The sequence below is a fragment of the Chlorocebus sabaeus genome, chromosome 13, assembly GCF_047675955.1.
Source record: "Chlorocebus sabaeus isolate Y175 chromosome 13, mChlSab1.0.hap1, whole genome shotgun sequence".
In the NCBI taxonomy this organism is placed as follows: Eukaryota; Metazoa; Chordata; class Mammalia; order Primates; family Cercopithecidae; genus Chlorocebus; species Chlorocebus sabaeus.
Window position 1 is genome coordinate 2031563 of NC_132916.1, and position 20939 is coordinate 2052501.

The following is a 20939-nucleotide window of genomic DNA, read 5'->3' on the forward strand; positions in this document are numbered from 1 at the left end:
TCTACAAGAGTCAAAGACTATAATTACGCCGGCAATTGCTTGCGGCCCCAAGAAAAGAGATGCTCCTGGCTGTAGATGTGAAGAGGCCCTGTGCCGTGCCCTTTAGGGAGAGGACTTGACCATTCATGAAGGCTGCTGGGTCCACAGAGCTTCCAGAGACACTTGGGTGAGAGGCTGTTTGACCAAAATAAAGACCATTTCCTAGACTGCGTGCCAGGTGGAGAAGCTCTGGGGACCCAGGAGAGGACCCTGGCTTGGGGGACAGGGCAGTAACAGAGGGGCCATGCCCAGGGTGCCCAGGGTCCCTGAGGGGCTCCTCATGCCACCCCCTCTGTCCTCACTCTGGTGCCATTGCTGAACCACCAACACCAGGACACCCACAGAAAGACAGTGCAGTTTTCCCCTGAGCTGGTGGAGGAAGGAACGGCTCCCAGAAGACGTCAGACTTCCCCTGCACCTTCCTGACCCTCAGGGCCCAGCTCCTGTGCTGCCTTCGGGGAAGCCTGGACCACAGTGCCTGAGAGTGAGATCAGACTGCACGCAGCGCAGTTCGTCATGATCAGGAAAACGGGGGTGTTCCCCACCAGTGTAGACCGAAACGAAGCAACACCCACAGGAAAGCCAGTCTGCTCATTCGACTAAGATTGCTCCTGAGAATGAGAGTCAGCCGGAAAAACCTTATCCGAGCGTGAAAGATACAATTGCATGATCAGGAAACGTGAGAGGAAGGCCATGAAATCACTTATTTTGACTTCACTTTAGATCAAATCTCCATTGTAAATTTTTGAGCCAACTCCCCTCGGCGGATGCTCCTGCCCTGAACCCACCGGCGACTCGGCCCGCTCTGCTCTGGACAGGTGCATCTCCCTGCGCCTCTGTCTTTCGCCTGCATCTCCTCTCTGCGAAGGTCAGGCCAATGGCCTTTTGCCTTGCCACACCGAGGGCCTACCAGCCTGAATCACAAATGCAGCTGGCGCCGCAGCTAAAGCAAGCAAGGGGCTGTGCTGGCTCTTTCCCCTCTCACTTAGCAGGAGGGGCCCTGAGGACTGACAGAGGTCACGAACCCAGCGCTGCTGTTTGAGTAAAGGTTGGGGTCACCCTCTCCCCGGATGAGATCACGAACCCAGCACTGCTGTTTGAGTAAAGGCTCCAGTCACCCTCTTCCCGGATGAGATCACGAACCCAGTGCTGTTGTTTGAGTAAAGGCTGGGGTCACCCTCTCCCCGGATGAGATCACGAACCCAGTGCTGTTGTTTGAGTAAAGACTGGGGTCACCCTCTCCCTGGATGAGATCACGAATCCAGCACTGCTGTTTGAGTAAAGGCTGGGGTCACCCTCTCCCCCTGATGGAGATCACGAACCGAGCGCTGCTGTTTGAGTAAAGGCTGGGGTCACCCTCTCCCCGTGATGGAGATCACGAACCCAGCGCTGCTGTTTGAGTAAAGGCTGGGGTCACCCTCTCCCCAGATGAGATCACGAACCCAGCGCTGCTATTTGAGTAAAGGCTGGGGTCACCCTCTCCCCAGATGAGATCACGAACCCAGTGCTGCTGTTGGAGTAAAGGCTCCAGTCACCCTCTCCCCTGACGGAGATCACAAACCCAGCACTGCTGTTTGAGTAAAGGCTGGGGTCACCCTCTCCCCATGATGGAGATCACGAACCCAGTGACACTCTTCAAGTAAAGGCTCAGGGCATCCTCTCCCCACACTGGGAAGCCCATTCAAGACCAGTGCTGCGGGGCCCTAGATAAGCAAAACCACATGGCTAGTAAGTCAAAGCTTACCAATATCACTCAGTACAGATTAGCCGAAAAGGTCTTCTTGTAGGAAAAGAAAACCACCTACATCCTTCGTTCCCACCTCGCAGATGCCGGGAACACAGAGATGCAGTCTCTACCTCCCCAGGGACCCTGTGAGGCACGGGGCAGAGCGTGCAAGTCCACCCCCACACCACACAATGTGCCCCACCAGGTGGGAACACGCTGGACAGATGCATGTGAGTGGCCGGCCACCTGGGCATCCCAAGGAAGTCATCCTGAAGGATGTGTGGGAGCCACAGGGGCTAAGAGAGATACAGCTCAAGCAGAGGGAAGAATTCCTGCAAGGCTCAGACACGGGAGCCATGGTGGGGCCCAGACACGGGAGCCACAGCAGGACCTGACAAGAGAGCCACAGCTGGGCCTGACATGGGAGCCACCGTGGGTCTTGGACACAGGAACCACAGCTCAATGCAAGTGTGTGGTTCTCCAACCTCACAAGAGGACCTGGGAGGATGTCAGGGGGCTGGGGAGGCTGGAGAGACAGAGTAACCCTGTTATTTAAAACACCAACTAGAGTGTGATCAGAGATGCCAGGGCAAGATAAAGTGAGGTGAACTTGTCCAAGAAGAAGGTGTGGTTTTTAAAAAGGTCTAGTTTAAGAAGATCTGGTGTAGGAAGGTGTGGTTTAAGAAGGTGCAGTTTAAGGTGTGGTTAGGAAGGTGTGGTTTTGTGCCTCTTTTTAGAATTTCTGCTACACAGGATGCGATAGTCCCAGGAGGAAAGCTACCAATGAAAGAATCTTCAAAAGCCAAAACGGTGACCCAGTCCTCACTATGTAGCCGTTTAAGCCAGACCTTGATCTCCTGTGCCATATAATAAAATGATGCCCTCCAAAGATTCAGTGGTCATTTGCCGCCAAACACCTGCTAAGTGTCCTACATAAGATGTGAATAAGTATTTGGTGACACATACACGGCTCACCCCAAATAAGTGAATTTTGTGTGAAAATATTACCAGCTTTACATGGAAAATAAAGAACCTTCATTGGCAAAACCTTAGAAAAGCAACTTCAAAAGAAAACAGTACCTTTTAAGAAGAAAATATGTCAGCCTATATGGGACTTGAAGGACGTTTCTACTCAGATGTTGCCATGTTATTTTGGAAATAGGTTTCTCCTCTCTACCAGGAACAGCCTCTATCCTGGAGCTATTTTAAGACCTACTTGTTTTTTCCTAATAAGGATAATTATCTCCAAATAATCAAAATAATTAAGCGGTCACGAACAGCGCACTCCCAAACATCACAGCAACAGCACAAGCTGACCTTTTCACAGTCTGCGTCACACGGCTTCGGTGCCTCAGCAACCTGGTTTTCGTTTGAGGTGCAGGCCAGGAAATGCCGTCTTCGTCGTGAGCATCTAACCATCCTTCTCCTCCCGTCTTAGCAGAGAGGAGCATGGTTTCTGTAGCCCTGACGTGCCCATCCTCACAGTGTGGGATGCTCTCTCTCCAAACGGCACATCTGACACTCAGAGAAGACAATGACATCATTCCATGTTTCTCAATATCAGGGACCAGTTGTTCTCACTGGACAAACGGCTGTGTCATATCTTTACATCAATAGTCCGGGTCTGGAGTGTAACAGATTTGATTCCACCGTGAAAAGGTCTTCCTACCACGTGCACTCCTGAGAGGCAGCAGAAGCCACCCTCTGTCATGGTCCCTTTTACCAATGAGAAGCACAACGTGACTTCCATAAATTGCACTCGTACCACATGTGTGAAGACCACAGTGCAGCTTGGCTTAGAAATCATGCAACTTTGTGTTATAGAAAAAAAAAAATAAGAGTCTTGGACCATTCAAGAAGTAGCCTAGGGGCAAGAGACAGACTGAAGTTTATGTGACAAGGTCAAGACCAACCAAAACCAGCAAATGTTTTTTGAGGGCTTTCCATGCAGCAAGCACGTGAGAAGTTCATTACGTCCTTTAAGGAAACATCTTGCCCACCAATATTAAAATCGGACTTCAGAGACAAGAGATTACACTAGATAAGGGAGGAGGAGCGCTCCCTCCTGACAGGGCCATCAGCGGGATGGAATTCAGCCAGCAGCTGAGCACAGCCTGCAGACACGGTGTCAAAGGCAAAACGCCCTCCACTAGGCGTGTGCATGCACGGGTGTCGCGTTCACACCGTCATGATCTCTTCCCCCGCCCTCACCTGCAAGATCCAGAAAGAAGCTGATTGGTTCAACAGAAAGCAAGCTGATTGCTCACACAAGGACCATACTCTGATTGAAAAAAAAAAAAAAAAAAAAAAAATAGTAGAACCAACAGATTCCTCAAACCTGCCTCACAAGGAAGACACTGGGGAGGTACACGGCTGGGACACCATGAAGAACTAAGGCAAAGACAGCTCCGAACAAGCCAAGTCAGTCAACAGCGCGGTGTTTACCAAGAGCTGGCGGAACAGCCATGCTGCGTGTCCCCGGAACCATGTTCCGCCCTCTGCTTCCCCGTGTCATGCATTTTCGTTACTAATGTTGTGGAATCGCTACGAACACGTAGCAATGAAAAATGTATACACTGTGGATATTCTGCTCTCCTCTGTCCTCATTTACAAACCGAACATCTTTACTTTTTACAATTTAAAACCCTTTCTATCAATGACGGTACAAATAGTACAGGAACCAAAAAAGTTTACTAATCAGGAATTCATCCAGTTTCTGCGAGAGACCAAGATCAAGCACACACTCTAAACAAAGTACACGGTAGTGTGATTTTCATGTCTCTGAGACGTTGGTTAAACATACACGATCTGGAGATATTTAGAGAAAAAAAAAGGTCAAAATGAAACAAACAGCAAGTAGCTCTGAAGCTTCTCAATGATATCACATTCACCCCATGATGTCTTTTTGTGACCGCATTTTTCAAATATTGTAAATTTTAATTCACCTCTGTTTCATTCCAATATTTCTTTGTAATTAAACTCAGTACACACATTCAACTCATGTTTTCTTAAAACCTAAACTTTAGCTTCATGAACTGTTGATTCAATGCAAAAGGAATGTCAGAAAATGACAGTGAAACGTAGGTACAATCAATCAAGGGTTCTTTGGGCTGTGGGGTTTGGGAACATCTAGAGATGTTGGGGTGCTGTGTGATCTGATTTGTGAGGGGTCCTTTCTTTCTCTTCCATGTCTGACCTTCCATACACAGCAGCAGGGAGGAGCCCCTCAGGTGCTCCCGGTGTGGCTCCTGGACCCCTGTCTCCCTGCATGGACTCAGCGCCCTCTGCAAGGAGGCAGGAGGCCCCAGAGTCAGACAGGCCGCCTGGGAAATGGTCAGATAAACTCTTTTACATTCTACATTTGCAAGAAACTTCATGATGGGGCCTGTGGATTCGGGCCACACTTGTGGGTGCTACTCACCTTGTAGCTGGCGGCCCTTGTACAGGTCCCGGGCTTTGGCTGGGTGGGCCCTGGCCGTGTTGTCACATTTCGGCTGCTCATACCTACGGGCCGGGGGAAGGCAGGGGAAGGAGAGAGAAAACAACGGCCTTGAGACGGGCTGTGGTTTGTCTTCCATTTCTGCAGTGTCCTACCCCAGCATACACCGTGACCTGTGGCTCTCATGCTGCAACACCCATGACCTCACTCCCTTCCGTGGACATTTGGCAGAGAAAGCTATTCTTGCAGTCAGTAGGAAGAAGCACACTGTGACTTCAATCACACCGCAGGGCCGTCTCTCCATCGGTCTCTGAAAGGAATCTCACCTAGCAGCTGCCAAGTGCCCACACCTCCCCTCCTCCTACCGCAGGGCTGTACGGAGCAGCGTCCACACCTCCCCTCCTCCTACCGCAGGGCTGTACGGAGCAGCGTCCACACCTCCCCTCCTCCTACTGCAGCGTCCACACCTCCCCTCCTCCTACCGCAGGGCTGTACGGAGCAGCGTCCACACCTCCCCTCCTCCTACTGCAGCGTCCACACCTCCCCTCCTCCTACCGCAGGGCTGTACGGAGCAGCGTCCACACCTCCCCTCCTCCTACTGCAGCGTCCACACCTCCCCTCCTCCTACCGCAGGGCTGTACGGAGCAGCGTCCACACCTCCCCTCCTCCTACTGCAGCGTCCACACCTCCCCTCCTCCTACTGCAGGACTGTACGGAGCAGTGCTCACACCTCCCCTCCTCCTACCGCAGGGCTGTATGGAGCAGTGCTCACACCTCCCCTCCTCCTACTGCAGCGTCCACACCTCCCCTCCTCCTACCGCAGGACTGTACGGAGCAGCGCCCACACCTCCCCTCCTCCTACCGCAGGGCTGTACGGAGCAGCGCCCACACCTCCCCTCCTCCTACCGCAGGGCTGTACGGAGCAGCGCTCACACCTCCCCTCCTCCTACCGCAGGGCTGTATGGAGCAGCGCTCACACCTCCCCTCCTCCTACCGCAGGGCTGTATGGAGCAGTGCTCACACCTCCCCTCCTCCTACCGCAGGGCTGTATGGAGCAAGCACTTGAGTTGTTTCATCAGAGCAGGAGTGTGTGCACGAGGACAGAGGGTGTGACCACTACCCCCACCCCGCCCAAGGAAAGGACACAAAGGACTTCAGGATTTAGATTCCTGTAGCACCAAAGGCCAACTCATCTCCAGTCCACCTCATGAAGCTACAAAAATTTGCCTCAGTGTTAAAAAAAAAAAAGACTCTCTGGTCCCACTTAGCATCAATGGCAAACTGCAGGTGAAGTCCTGAACAGGTGGGGCTGACATCCAAGAGGGCAGGTGCCCTGGCTGCTGTGGTCGCAGGGCTCGTGGGAGCAGGTGGCTCCGTGGTTCTATGGAATTTGAGGTGGGAACCCGGGCGCCTGTCCCTAAGGGTGTCAGATCCAAATCCGGATAAACAGCTCATAAATACTGACATATGGGTGCCATTCAGCAGCGCTTGACCAAGGCCTGCTTTGCCCAGGTTTTATCCTTGCCCTGGGTGTAGGGCAAGGGGACCCCTCTCACGCAGACCACCAGCCTCATCCAGCGGAGGAGGTGGACATTTAAATAGAGCGCGGGCCACCATGAGAACCTGCCTCCCAGAGCCCCCACCCCAAAGGAGGACGATCTTCTGCACACAGAAGTCCTTCACCGTGGCTTTCACCAAGAAGTGGAGCTTCTCACCGGCATGAAGGAGACGCCGGGGAGGTGCGTTACTGGGAGATGGGAGATTCCTGGGTCAGCGCACCCACTGCCCCTTCCTGTGGACTCGCAGGACCCCAGACAGCCCACGCCAACCTTCCTCGCTTCCCCTCCACTCAGCTGACCTCATGCTGGATGGCAGCTCCCCAGCCCCCGCCCCTCTCGTCCATGCGTGCCAGGCACGTGGAATCCTTCATGGAGGCCTCCTCAGGCCCTGGCAAGTGACACACTGGGAGACACACAGTCCGCCGGCACCGTCATGGGGCACAGGCGCAGTCTTGGGGCTCCGGAAAGACTCCTTGGAAAATGAGGAAGATAAGCAGGAGGCCGGCAGGAGGGGGTGTGGGAGGAATGTGCCGGTCTGCAGCCCTGAGGTTGTCAGGAGGCCAGAGTTCTGCCGGTTCTCATTCTCTCCCTCTGCCCTATTTTCCTTTTTCATTCTTAAAGAAAGGGCTACAAGATCCTATTTACCTCAGAGAGATCATTTTAGATTCTATTTTTTTCATTGCTTACATGCTTTTCAGTCATAGAAAATAAAACGAAATTTTTCTCTAAAGGGACATATGTGAAGTGTTCTAACAGAGGCCCCAGAGAGTCCAGCAGTCCCAGAGAAAGGACCCCACCCAGCTGTCATAAGAGTCAGGAACCGCACACTCCTGCCGCCTTTGGCCCCCAATAGCCTCTTTGATACCAGAAAATGTGCCGCCCCAGTCACACAAACTTAATTTATCTTTTTGAAATGTTGTTTTTGAAATTAAAGTCTCTGACACACTCTGGCAAACAATTAAGTTATCACATTCTAAGCAAAAGCCATCCTGGCTAACACGTGAAACCCCATCTCTACTAAAAATACACACACAAAAAAAAATTAGCCAGGCATGGTAGTAGGAGCCTGTAGTCCCAGCTACTCAGGAGGCTGAGGTGGGAGAATGGCGTGAACCCGGGAGGCGGAGCTTGCAGTAAGCAGAGATGGTGCCACTGCACTCCAGCCTGGGTGACAGAGCAAGACCCCGTCTCAAAAAAAAAAAAAAAAAAAAAGTGGGGATGGGGGTCAGCCCCAAGAGGTTACAAGAAAGGTGAACTCAGTAAAGGACCTGTTACCCAGCCAGGAATCTCCTAATGCAGCTGCTGCTGCGGCCGGCAGGTGAAAAGTAAAACATTCACCCAGAGATGATGTGTACAAGAAGTTGGCTTCCTGAGGGATTAGTAAGCTCTTATTTTTACCCATGCATCTTAAATTTGTAGAACTAGGGCACTCTCAGGGCTGAAAGATCTTCACTTCAAGCTCTGGGTCAGTGTCTTGGGGGCTGAATTGAGACCTATATTAGAATGGACACCTCCCTACCCGAGGGCTTGTGAAGGGTGAGCTGCAAAAAGCCTGGCAAATGTCCCAGCTCGGAATGGATGACGTAGACTCTGAGGATAGAGTCCCAGCCCTCAGGGGCTATCTTGCTTCTCAGAGTATCGGAGGGCACACCTGGTTGGAGCCCTGGACTGCTCTGTAGCGTTAGAAAAAGGAAGTGTTAACATGAACTCTGTGTTGTGCTCCCGAAGCCCTTCAGGATCAGTACTTTTATCCTTCACGTGGGCAGCATGAGACTAGATCATTTCTTACCCTCATTCCGAATCTCCTAGCTCCAAAGCAATCCGGAAGCCCGCCACCCTGGATGGGCATTTCGGTTTTGTTCCAAATTTGGGCTAGAGGTAGATTGCAAATTTCATCACTGATGTTAATATAAAAAAATATATTTAAGTGACAGTATTCCACTTCTTTTAATGAGTAGTGTGAAATGCCCATGACTTGAAGAATTGGCATTCTCAAGACAGGAGAAAGAGGAGAAATAAGTCCGTTAATTTCAGCTTTGACCTACATCACCATTCTTTTTCAATAGGTTTAGTTTAACTTATTTGTATAAGAAAAAACACAAATGTCTCTTCTGTCATTGCCCGTCAGATACCAGGCTCTCTGCCAGGGAGAAATGCAGTCCTATGCCCACACGACCCTCTGCTCACCCCACTGAGAGACACGTGCTGGGGTTGGACAACAGAGGCTACACACCTCACTGAGACACATGGTCTGGGGTCAGGGAACAGAGGCTGCCCAGATGTGAGGTAGGAACAGCCAGCGGGTGGATGGCAGACAGACAAAGCCTTCATCAGCCTCTCTGTTCTGGGCACAAATGCAGAATCTGGCCATCGGCCTGACTTAGCTCAGTCCGACAGCCCCTTCCCACTCTCTCCCCACTACTGTTAGTGGCCCAGGGGAAACTTGCCCCTTGGCTCCCACGTGGACTCCACCATTCATGGGGGCCTGCACTCATGACAGGTGCCTGGACCCCTCCTTCCGGGATCTGCAAACAATGACCAAGATGCCAATTTTGACACAAAAGTCAGGAGCACTAGGAAGGGCTGAAGCCTCTGCCCCTCCTCATGTCTCCTTCAAAGTGATGGCTCCAACTAGGAATTGCACCAGAGCAAGCTGCCCCCGCCCCCGGCTCGTCTAGGCAGAGTGGCATGTGTCTGTGGTCCTTGGGATGAGTCCACCACAAAGCTAATGCCTTTTAATTCTCATGCACGGTGACATGAGGAAAAGAGAGGTCACATATAAAGGATGATGCATTTTGTGTTTATAGCTTCTTATTGTTATTGGATTATTAAATGTTTCTTCCCCATCAGGAAATTTAGAGGATGATTAAAGAAAACAAACACTTTAACTGCCAACCCAGGTATAAATCAAAACTATAAAGTGTCTCCCTGGGACTGTTATTTCAGAAAATTAATAAAAAAATTGCACTGATGGAACAGAGGGTGTTTAAATAGAAATGGGACCGGGCTACTCAGTAATGGCAGAATCACTGGGAGATGAGGACTAGTGAAGCTGGCTGTGGCTTATCAGATACTGCCTAATATTGACTATTTTGCATGGTGCCCAGTACCCATGTCTCCCTGGGTGATCAACTCAATTTTTCTTGCCAGCAGTGGGTTTAGCCATGGGCATATGATCTAATTCTGACCAATGATCCATTAATTAAATTTGCTAGCAGAATTCTAGGGAAGGTATTTTTGGCTCCAGAGAAACAAAGAGATGGGTTCCTGTGTCCTCTGAGCACCGTGGCATCTGGATGAGATGTCCGGATCTGTTGCAGCCATCCTGTGACCAAGAGGGGAACCTGCCTCATGGCCAAGAAAACAGAATGAGGGTGTCAGGGCAGATTTGGGAGAGGGAATGTCCTCGGCAACATTGCCAGGTGACAGCCTCAACCGAAGCTGAGGCTGCTCCACTGCTATGCCTCTCAGCGAGATCATGCCGTCTCTGCTCATTTATATTTATTTGTCAGTTTCTCATCTCACTACATGAAACCAAAAGCTTTCTAACCGATACACTACACCTTTTGATAAAAACTGCACTGTGTTCTGGGGCTGGGCCCTCAGTGGCATTCACCACCTCTGACCGGGCTGGCCTTCTGCAGGCTTCCTTGCTCCCCTACCAACTTCTTGAGGTCTCAACTCTGATGTCGGCATTTCAGGGAGTCGCCCCTGCCATTTCCTTCAAGCTGTGCCCCATCCCAAGTCTCTCTTGTGGATTATTGGGTTTTTTTTCCTCCAGAGCATTTGACATGATACCACATGTTTATTCATGTCTGCTAAGTGTGATGTGTTTGTTTGGCTTATTATCTGCGTCCTCCCATTAGCATGCAGGCTCCGTGGCAGCAGGGACTGTGCCTGTTTTGTTCACTGGTGTATCCCCAGCTCCCAGAACGATGCCTGGAACATTGAGGGCATTCACATGTTTATTGAATAAAAGGTGAATGGATAAATATGAGTGTTTTTCAGGATTGTTGAGAGATTATATCATTCCTCTGCTAAACTGTCCCACAGCTTCCCAGGGGAGCTGGGATGTGACGGGTGTTCCAGCCCCATGGTGAGTGGGCCCACTCTGTTCTCTGGCTTCCGCCAGCTCTCTAGCTGCTCCCCATCGCCCCTCCCCTATGACACCCCCAGTATTAATCTGTTCTCATGCTGCTGTGAATAAATACCTGAGACTGGGTAATTTCTAAAGAAAAGAGGTTTAGTTGACTCACAGTTCAGCATGGCTGGGAGGCCTCAGGAAACTTATAGTCATGGAGGAAAGCAAAGGAGAAGCAGGTACCTCTTCACAGGGTGGCGGGATGGAATGAGTGCAACCAGGGGAAACGTCAGACACTTATAAAACCATCAGATCCATGACAACAGCACAGGGGAAACCACCTGCATGATCCAATCACTTCCCACAGCATAGGTCCCTCCCGCAACACGTGGGGATTACGGAAATTAAAATTCAAGATGAGATTTGGGTGGGGACACAGCCAAACCGTGTCACTCCCCATTCAAACACACCAGACTCATCTCTCCCAGGACTCTGCACTCCCTGCCCTCTGCCTGAAACAACCCTCTCCACCCACTGTGGCTACAACTATCTCCAGCATCTCAGCCTCAGAGAGGCCTGTGCCGGCACCCTGACCTGCCCTCACCGGGCCCAGCCCTGGTCTTGCCCCACCACCTCTACCATCTTTGTGTCTACCACCTGTCTAACTGTTTGCACAAGGAACCAGATCCTGCAGGCTGCCTCCCCTTCCACGTTTGTAACAAAAGCAAGACTTTCTTAGCCACAGACCCTGCTCCATGTGGCTGTGGGCGCCGAGAGGGTAATCCTAGTCCAGCCCTGGGTGCTGAAACAGGAACCACAACATGTCCCTTCCTCTTTTCTCCCCAGCCCAAGGCAGGTCTGGGTCTGGGCGTTCAGTGATATTCCAGCCAATTAGGGCGAGGCGAAACCACTGCAGGTGGGTGGGGAAGGGTTTTCTCTGCTGACAAACAGAAAAACAGTCTTTCTTTCTCCAAAATACATTATCACTGCTACATATGATGCCCTAACAGCTATGACATGAACAAGCCGCAAAGCACCCCAGGAAGAGGAAGACGGCAGAACAGACGAAAACAACAACTACCGCCCCCTCACCCACAACATCTGACAATTACGTCTTCGAACTGCTGAAATCGTCCAGAACTTCCCTGTCTCTATAGAGTTGAGTGAGAAGTACATTTTGAGACTAGGTAAGTTTGAGGACTTTCTGTTGACAGCAAGGTACAACAGTTCTGGGCCTGACGCCCCCCTGGCAGAGTGTAAACCACAGGAGACGTGGGGCTTCTCCTCTCTTATTCAACGCTATTTCCTCAGTCCCTGGAAGAGGGTTTGAATGTTGTCGACAATCAGTATTTGTGGTGAATGAATGAATGGAAAATAATAAAGGTAAAATCACATGCCTAATCTAAGGAGTTGTCTCCATTTGTTTAATTTCAAGTTCTTTCTGAAACTCCAAGAAGACGGAGCTGCCCCCTTCTGTAGGCAGAAATAGGGAACGGGACAGCCAGAGACTTTTCTTTCTACCGTGAAAGCAGGATGAAGTCCAGGCGGAATGAAACCAGCATCGATGGACGGGAAGAGAGGGGTTATTGTGTTCCTAGCCTATCACAATATTGGATGTTGGCAGGTTCTTCAGGGACAACGTGATAAATGCTGATCTCATAATTTCAGAGCCCGTTTGAGGAGCTCCGGGTTTGACAGCTTAAAGATTTTCATTGGCGTGTGTAAAACAGCGTCTGCCAGCAGTCTCCACCTCTGTTAGAGGGGCCTCACTGGGGGCTGGGGCTGCCCCAACTTATATGCACAGTAAACCAGCCAGAGCTCTAAGAGACCCAGAAACATCGCTTCCAAGAAAGGTTTTTCGGACAACAGTACTCCCTGTACACCTAGGCACAGAAACTAAAAAAATCTTGGTGAAACAGGCATTAGTCAGCTTGAGCCCCTGCAAACCACACAGTTTCCCCTACAAATGTCTACTGGTGACACCTGATGACAAATTTGGAAAATAATATAGGAATTATTATATAATTCTCATACCAAAACCTTGAAAAGGTTTGTGTTCTCTTCAAGCCCCGCAGAGCACACGGGTTTACGTTCTCTTCAGGTCCTGCAGAGCACATGGGTTTGAACCAATCCCTCATATCAGCCCGGCAGAAGCCAAGCCTCAGCCGCTGGCCTCAGCACCCCTGTGCAGTGTCGGCTGAGTGGGGTGTCAAGAGCAGGCGGTCAGCCAGGGCGACCGGACAGTGGAGCGCCGGCTAGGAAGGGGCGGCACTCACACCCCGGCGTCATCACACTCCCCAAAGCAGGACTCCCACCGGGCCAGACGGTGATGGGTGGACCCGATCTTGGTGAAACAGGCATTAGTCCCCTTGAGCCCCTGGAAATTACACAGTTTCCCCCACAAATGTCTACTGGTGACACTTGATGACAAATTTGGAAAATAATTTAGGAAGCATCCAAATGCTCATGCCTAAGCATTAGAGGTGACATCAGTGTCTACATTTGATAACATTTAAGAGATAGTATTTTCATAGATTTTAAAACTATTTTTATATAAATCTAGGAAAAATCAAAGTCAAATTCATGTTACAAAGAGCTGCAAAACCATTTCTACTCACGGTTATACAATTTCCATGAACACACAGCTCTTGTTCTTCAGGTGCTACAGTGAAATCCCTCACACTGCTCCAACTCACACAAAACTCGAGTGAACAAGTTACTTTTGTATTTCAGACCCTCAAATAACTTTCATTCCCCTTGTCTTTAGCACAGTCTCACTTTTTCTAGAAGTGATAAATTCCGGGTATACATCTGTGAATACCATAAAAAGCCATCTTGGACAATCGGTTCTTTCAGCATATGAAATGCTGAGCTCCCTTTGCCAAAACCAGGAGCAGAAGGAAGTTGCCACTGGTATTTGATGCTGTCCACTTTTCCACCCTGGCACTGGGCCCCAGAGCCACTTTTCAGATTCTGTCTGGCCTGAGTGGGGCAGAGGAGCTGGCGCTGCCTGTGAAGGCGAAGGCCCTGCTGCTCTCCAGCTGCCACTCGGGCAGTTTTGGAGGCCATGAAAGAAAGGGTTTCCTCCAACAGCTGAAGCGGAATTTCACTCTTGTCGCCCAGGCTGGAGTGCAATGGTGCGATCTTGGCTCACTGCAACCTCCGCCTCCCGGGTTCAAGCCATTCTCCTGCCTCAGCCTCCCAAGTAACTGGGATTACAGGCATTTGCCACCACACCCGGCTAATTTTTTGTATTTTTACTAGCGATGGGGTTTCACTATGTTGTCCAGGCTAGTCTCGAACTCTTGACCTCAGGCGATCCACCTGCCTCAGCCTCCCATGGTTCTGGGATTACAGGCGTGAGCCACCGCGCCCGGCCTAGCCACTGGCTTTTACAGGCACCTCATGCGCAAGAGCACAGGATTGCCCTGTGCTGGGTGAACGCAACTTGGAGCCCCAGACCACCCAGGTGAGGAGGTGCAACACCCACAGCTGATAGACTGTGCAAGTGTGTGGGGAGAGTGGGTGTGTGTGGGAAGTGTGTGGGAAGTGTGTGTGGGGGAGTGTGCATGAGAGTGTGTGGGGAGAGTAAGTGTGTGTAAGTGTGAGTGTGGGTGTGTGGGAAGTGTGTGAGTGTGTGGGTGAGTGTGCATGAGAGTGTGTGGGGGAAGTGTGTAAATGGGAATGTGTGTGAGTGTGGGGGTGTGTTGGGGGAGTTAGCATGGGTGTGAGTGTGTATGAGTGTGGATATGGGGAGTATGTGTGTGGGTATGAGTGTGTGTGTGTATGAGTGTGGGGGGAGTGTGTGTGTGAGAGTGTGTGGGAGGGAAGTGTGTGAGTGTGGGTATGAGTGTGAGTGTGTGTGTTTGGGGGAGTGTATGAGTGTGTGGGGGGTGTTTGGGGGATTGTACGAGTGTGTGTGGGGGGAGTGTGTGTGTGTGTGAGAGTGTGGGTGTTTGGGAGATTGTATGAGTGTGGGTGTGAGTGTGTGAGTGTGGGTGTTTGGGAGATTGTATGAGTGTGGGTGTGAGTGTGTGAGTGTGGGTGTTTGGGGGATTGTATGAGTGGGTGTGAGTTTGTGAGAGTGTGTGTATGGGGAGTATGTGAGTGTGGGTATGAGTGTGTGTATGAGTGTCGGGGGAGTGTGTGTGTGGGGGGGAAGTGTGTGAGTGTGGGCATGAGTGTGTGTGTGCTTGTGTGAGTGTGGGTGTTTGGGGGATTGTATGTGTGGGGGGAGTGTGTGTGAGTGTGGGTGTTTGGGGGATTGTATGAGTGTGGGTGTGAGTGTGTGTGTGAGTGTGGGTGTTTGGGCGATTGTATGTGTGTGTGTGGGGGGGAGTATGTGAGTGTGGGTATAAGAGTGTGTGTGGGGGAGTGTGTGTGTGAGAGTGTGTGTGGGGTGGGGGAGTGTGTGACTGTGGGTGTTTGAGGGATTGTACGAGTGTGTGGGGGGAGTGTGTGTGTGAGAGTGTGTGTGGGGTGGGGGAGTGTGTGAGTGTGGGTGTTTGAGGGATTGTACGAGTGTGTGGGGGGGAGTGTGTGTGAGTGTGTGGGGGGTGGGGGAGTGTGTGTGTGGGTGTTTGGGGATTGTATGAGTGTGGGGGTGTGTGTGTGTGAGTGTGTGTGGGTGTGGGGTGAGTATGTGAGTGTGGGTATGAGTGTGTGGGGGGGAAGTGTGTGTGTGGGCATGAGTGTGTGTGTGAGTGTGGGTGTTTGGGGGATTGTATGAGTGTGTGGGGGGGTGGGGGGAGTGTGTGAGTGTGCGCGTGTGAGAGTGTGGGTGTTTGGGGGATTATATGAGTGTGGGTGTGTGTGAGAGTGGGTGTGTGGGGGGGCAGTGTGTGTGTGCATGTGCGTGTGTGGGGGTGTTTGGGGGAGTGTATGATTGTGTGTGTGTGAGTGTTGGTGTGTGTGTGGGGGAGTGTGTGAGTGTGCACCTGTGTGTGTGGGGGATTGTATGAGTGTGTGTGTGTAGGGAGTGTGTGAGTGTGCATGAGTGTGGTGTGAGTGTGGGTGTTTGGGGGGATTGTATGAGTGTGGGTGTGTGTGTGTTTGTGTGGGGGGGAGTGAGTGTGTGTATGAGTGTGGGTGTTTGGGGGGATTGTATGAGTGTGGGTGTGAGTGTGTGAGTGTGTCTGTGGGGGGAGTGTGTGAGTGTGTGTGTGAGTGTGGGTGTTTGGGGGGACTGTATGAGTGTGGGTGTGAGTGTGAGTGTGTGAGTGTGTCTGTGGGGGGAGTGTGTGAGTGTGTGTGTGAGTGTGGGTGTTTGGGGGGATTGTATGAGTGTGGGTGTGAGTGTGAGTGTGTGAGTGTGTGGGGGGGAGTGTGTGTGTGTGTGAGTGTGGGTGTTTGGGGGGATTGTATGAGTGTGTGTGTTTGAGTGTCAGGGGAGTGTGTGAGTGTGCATGTGTGAGTGTGGGGGATTGTGTGTGTGTGTGTGGGGGAGCAGTGTGTGTGTGGGGAGTGTGTGAGTGTGCATGAGTGTATGTGTGAGTGAGGGTGTTTTGGGGGACTGTATGCGTGTGGGTGTGTGTGTGTTTGTGTGTGGGGGGAGTGTGTGAGTGTCCGTGTGAGTGTGGGTGTTTGGGGGATTGTATGAGTGTGGGTGTGAGTGTGTGTGAGTGTGTGTGGGGGGAGTGTGTGTGTGTATGAGTGTGGGGGTTTGGGGGGATTGTATGAGTGTGGGTGTGAGTGTGAGTGTGTGAGTGTGTGTGGGAGGGAGTGTGTGACTGTGTGTGTGAGTGTGGGTGTTTGGGGGGATTGTATGAGTGTGTGAGTGTGTTTGAGTGTCGGGGGAGTGTGTGAGTGTGCATGTGTGAGTGTGGGGGATTGTGTGTGTGTGTGTGTGTGGGAGCAGTGTGTGTGTGTGGGGAGTGTGTGAGTGTGCATGAGTGTATGTGTGAGTGAGGGTGTTTTGGGGGACTGTATGCGTGTGGGTGTGTGTGTGTTTGTGTGTGGGGGGAGTGTGTGAGTGTCCGTGTGAGTGTGGGTGTTTGGGGGATTGTATGAGTGTGGGTGTGAGTGTGTGTGAGTGTGTGTGGGGGGAGTGTGTGTGTGTATGAGTGTGGGGGTTTGGGGGGATTGTATGAGTGTGGGTGTGAGTGTGAGTGTGTGAGTGTGTGTGGGAGGGAGTGTGTGACTGTGTGTGTGAGTGTGGGTGTTTGGGGGGATTGTATGAGTGTGTGAGTGTGTTTGAGTGTCGGGGGAGTGTGTGAGTGTGCATGTGTGAGTGTGGGGGATTGTGTGTGTGTGTGTGTGGGAGCAGTGTGTGTGTGTGGGGAGTGTGTGAGTGTGCATGAGTGTGTGAGTGAGGGTGTTTTGGGGGACTGTATGCGTGTGGGTGTGTGTGTGTTTGTGTGTGGGGGGAGTGTGTGAGTGTCCGTGTGAGTGTGGGTGTTTGGGGGATTGTATGAGTGTGGGTGTGAGTGTGTGTGAGTGTGTGTGGGGGGAGTGTGTGTGTGTATGAGTGTGGGGGTTTGGGGGGATTGTATGAGTGTGGGTGTGAGTGTGAGTGTGTGAGGGAGGGAGTGTGTGACTGTGTGTGTGAGTGTGGGTGTTTGGGGGATTGTATGAGTGTGTGTGTTTGAGTGTCGGGGGAGTGTGTGAGTGTGCATGTGTGAGTGTGGGGGATTGTATGTGTGTGTGTGTGAGTGTGTGTGGGAGCAGTGTGTGTGTGTGGGGAGTGTGTGAGTGTGCATGAGTGTGTGCGTGAGTGTGGGTGTTTGGGGGATTGTATGAGTGTGGGTGTGTGTGTGGGGGGGAGTGTGTGAGTGTCCGTGTGAGTGTGTGTGTTTGGGGGATTGTATGAGTGTGGGTGTGTGTGGGGGGGGAGTGTGTGAGTGTCCGTGTGAGTGTGGGTGTTTGGGGGATTGTATGAGTGTGTGTGTTTGTGTGTGGGGGGAGTGTGTGAGTGTCCGTGTGAGGGTGGGTGTTTGGGGGATTGTATGAGTGTGGGTGTGTGTGTGGGGGGGGAGTGTGAGTGTCCGTGTGAGTGTGTGTGTTTGGGGGATTGTATGAGTGTGGGTGTGTTTGAGTGTCGGGGGGGAGTGTGTGTGTGTGCATGTGTGAGTGTGCGCGCACGTCGGGGATGTGAGGGTTCTGCTTTCCTGGCTTCCACACCCCAAAGCCTCCCATGGTCAGGGGGGTGGGTGCGGCCTATTTACCTTGTGGATGTGCCGGGAATGGGGCGCCCGGTGTCCACCAGGACGCACCAGCAGTACCCCGTGGAGGGGTGGCACTGCACTGGCTTGTAGAGGCCGCCCTGTGCACACTCAGGGATCACCACGTTGTCGTTCTTGGGCTGCTTGGCTTCCTCCAGGGCAGACTGGTGCTCTTGGTCACAGGATGACACTGCGGGGAAGAAGAAGGCAAAAGGTGAGCAGGATCCAGGGACGTCAGGTCCCACCTGCAGAACTCCTGGGAGGCCACAGAGAACTGCCAAGAACGGTGTGATCCTCCTTCATCCTGGGGGCAGGAGGGCCTGCCAGCGTCGGGGGCACAGCGGGAGAGGCAGAAGCTCATGGGGAAGCTCAAGCGGCTCCAATTCCCGCAGCCTGGCGCGCTGTGATCCCAGAACTGTCAACAGCATCCCCACAGCGATGGACATTGCTGCTCAACACGCAGCACAGCTCACAAGTCAGCATGGGCAGTCGCCTGGGAGAGGGGATCCACGAGCAGTTCTGACGCCCGCAGGACTCCTGAATGTGACCAGGCAGAACCAGCCCTGTGGCTGGAACTCTTCTCTGCTCCCTGCTCTGAGCCACCTGTCATTGAGGCTGGAGACTCCTCAGAGTGGGCCCCAGGGCAAGGTCGTGTTTAGACTCCGAGGTTCCCTGTGTGATCCCTCTGCCCTCATTCTCAACATGCGGTTCATCGTCCTCCCCCAAGCCCCAAACGAAAGGATGACTTGGAAGAAAATCCACTTTCTCACCTGGGGCCTCCCCAAGGTCTGACTTAGGTCTAAGCAGAACAGGTGCAGGCTATCTAAAAGTTGTTCATCCCCAAATCGTGAAAATTTCCACTGCACGATTTCCAAAACAAGCTTTGTTACTGAAAACTGGTAAAGAATAATAATGAGAGGTATTCATACTCGGCCTGTGAACCAGGCATTGTGCTACATGAATACTGAACTCACTCACATGCAAATAAAACAATGACAAAAATTCTAGGACCTCACATTGCCATGTGCAAAGGTTGGTCTCTTTTTGTCAATAAACTCAGTTTCTCCTTGTGTTTAGGTATGTATGTCTGACATCCATCTTCTGCCCGAAATAGTTAAGCCAGGAATACCTGAGAATGAGCGCGTGCTGGCAACCCCTTCCTGACTGGCCCTCACTAGGGGGAGAGTGGTAGCATCTAGGAATGAAAGCCCATGTGACCTATTGGTGGTTGCAGCAGGAACACGCAGATGGAGCGGCAGGGGCAGCCCCTCTGCTCAGCCTGAAGGGAACTTGGGCTGGGACGTCACGAATCTCTCCTACTGGAAGTGATTTTCCACAAATGGTGCTTTAAGACTGCTTTGAAGCTGATTAGCTACAGTGTATAGTTTATAGGGCTTTTATGACCCTAAAGGGGATATCAGACAGGTGGGACACATTAGGAAGCTGATAAGAGCCGCTCAGCACCGCCAAAGCTGGTGTGGTGAGTCCATATCACAGCCCAGCACAAAGGATTGCTCTGGGGATTAAAAGCGATTATAGGTGCATTGTGGCATACTGACACAGTTCCACAAATGTTAGCTATTGCTTTGATTATTTTTCCAATGCTAAAAGGATGCCTGGCTTATAACAGGCACTCAATACATTTCTTTTGAGATAATAAATAATTGTGATGGTATTAATGGAAACCACCCTGATTTTAGCATATCTAGCAACTCTGTTTAACATCTGAGGATAATCAGATACAGAATTTTATGATTAGTCCATTACTGACTATATTACCAAATGTTACTATTAGATTTTGTAAAAGCATGTAAGTTTTGTGTCTTCACTGCAAGAATGTAAAAACAAATGTTACCTTTCGGACTCTCCCCTATAGTTCTATTCCAAAGTGACTAACAATCACTCTTCCCTGCTGATCCCACACGCTGTACTCAGACACTTGAAAGAGAGGATGATAAACATTAAAGTGAAGTCATCGTGTCTGCTCAGATCAACATTTTTTTGAATAAGCTCAGAACTCACGGGTCATTCAAATCTCACAATAGGTGCTCAAAATGCGTTTAATGAACAAGAGAAGCAGCAGAAAGAAATCTGTCAGTGACTGAAATTTCATAAGATTCTGTCTTATAAGTTCTGTACTTTTTTGTGGGCTCCAGGTTTTGCTCAGCAAATGCACAGGTGCATCAATAAAACCCACCTCTGGGTTATAGTAAAGAGGCTTTTGCCCCAACGATAACAAGGAAACTGGTAAGAAATAAAAAGGACAATGATTTGCATTTCTCTCTGAATTGCTCAGTAAGTTATTTTAGGTCATGGAAGAAACTGAGAACAGCAGGGGTTGCGCTAAATGTTTCTGGAGGTTGTTGCTTTGCAGAAATCCTCAGAGCACATGGTGCATCACTCAATGGAACTGCGTCTCCAGAGAGCAGCCGCTGAGGATGGCGGGAACCGCCTCTCCAGCAGCACCCTGGAAACTCAGCACTGCCGTGTTCATGTGATGCCTGTTCACACCTCTCCAGCAGCACCCTGGAAACTCAGCACCGCCGTGTTCACGAGGCGCCTGTTCGTGCCTCTCCAGCAGCACCCTGGAAACTCAGCACCGCCGTGTTCACGAGGTGCCTGTTCGTGCCTCTCCAGCAGCACCCTGGAAACTCAGCACTGCTGTGGCGCTTCTTCAGAAATTTTATTAGTGCACAGAATTGATGGTGTGATGATCCAGACACGAGACACTTTCTGTGCTCTATCCAGGGACATGCTGCATCTATAGAAACCGTTCTCAAAAATTCTTGAAACGTCTCTCTTGAGGATTTTATGTGATATTTGAAAGCTTATCATCAGCAAAATAAGATGGATTACGTCAACCTCTTAAAATTTGATGAGCATGATATAAAATATCAAAGATATTATAGCAGAGTCAGAAGAAACCTTATGTTTG

General features: G+C 51.0%; 1 protein-coding gene across 2 annotated transcripts in view; it reads right to left on the reverse strand.

Moving 5' to 3' along the window:
* SMOC2 (SPARC related modular calcium binding 2) overlaps positions 1-20939 on the reverse strand; it is a 216166-nt gene that overhangs the window by 51466 nt on the left and 143761 nt on the right. For both annotated transcript variants that reach the window (XM_008007877.3, XM_008007875.3), the window contains exons 8-9: positions 18008-18194; positions 5187-5269 (exon numbers count right to left, since the gene is read on the reverse strand). In XM_008007877.3, coding sequence (XP_008006068.1) covers positions 5187-5269; positions 18008-18194 — 270 coding nt within the window. The remainder of the gene's footprint in view (positions 1-5186; positions 5270-18007; positions 18195-20939) is intronic.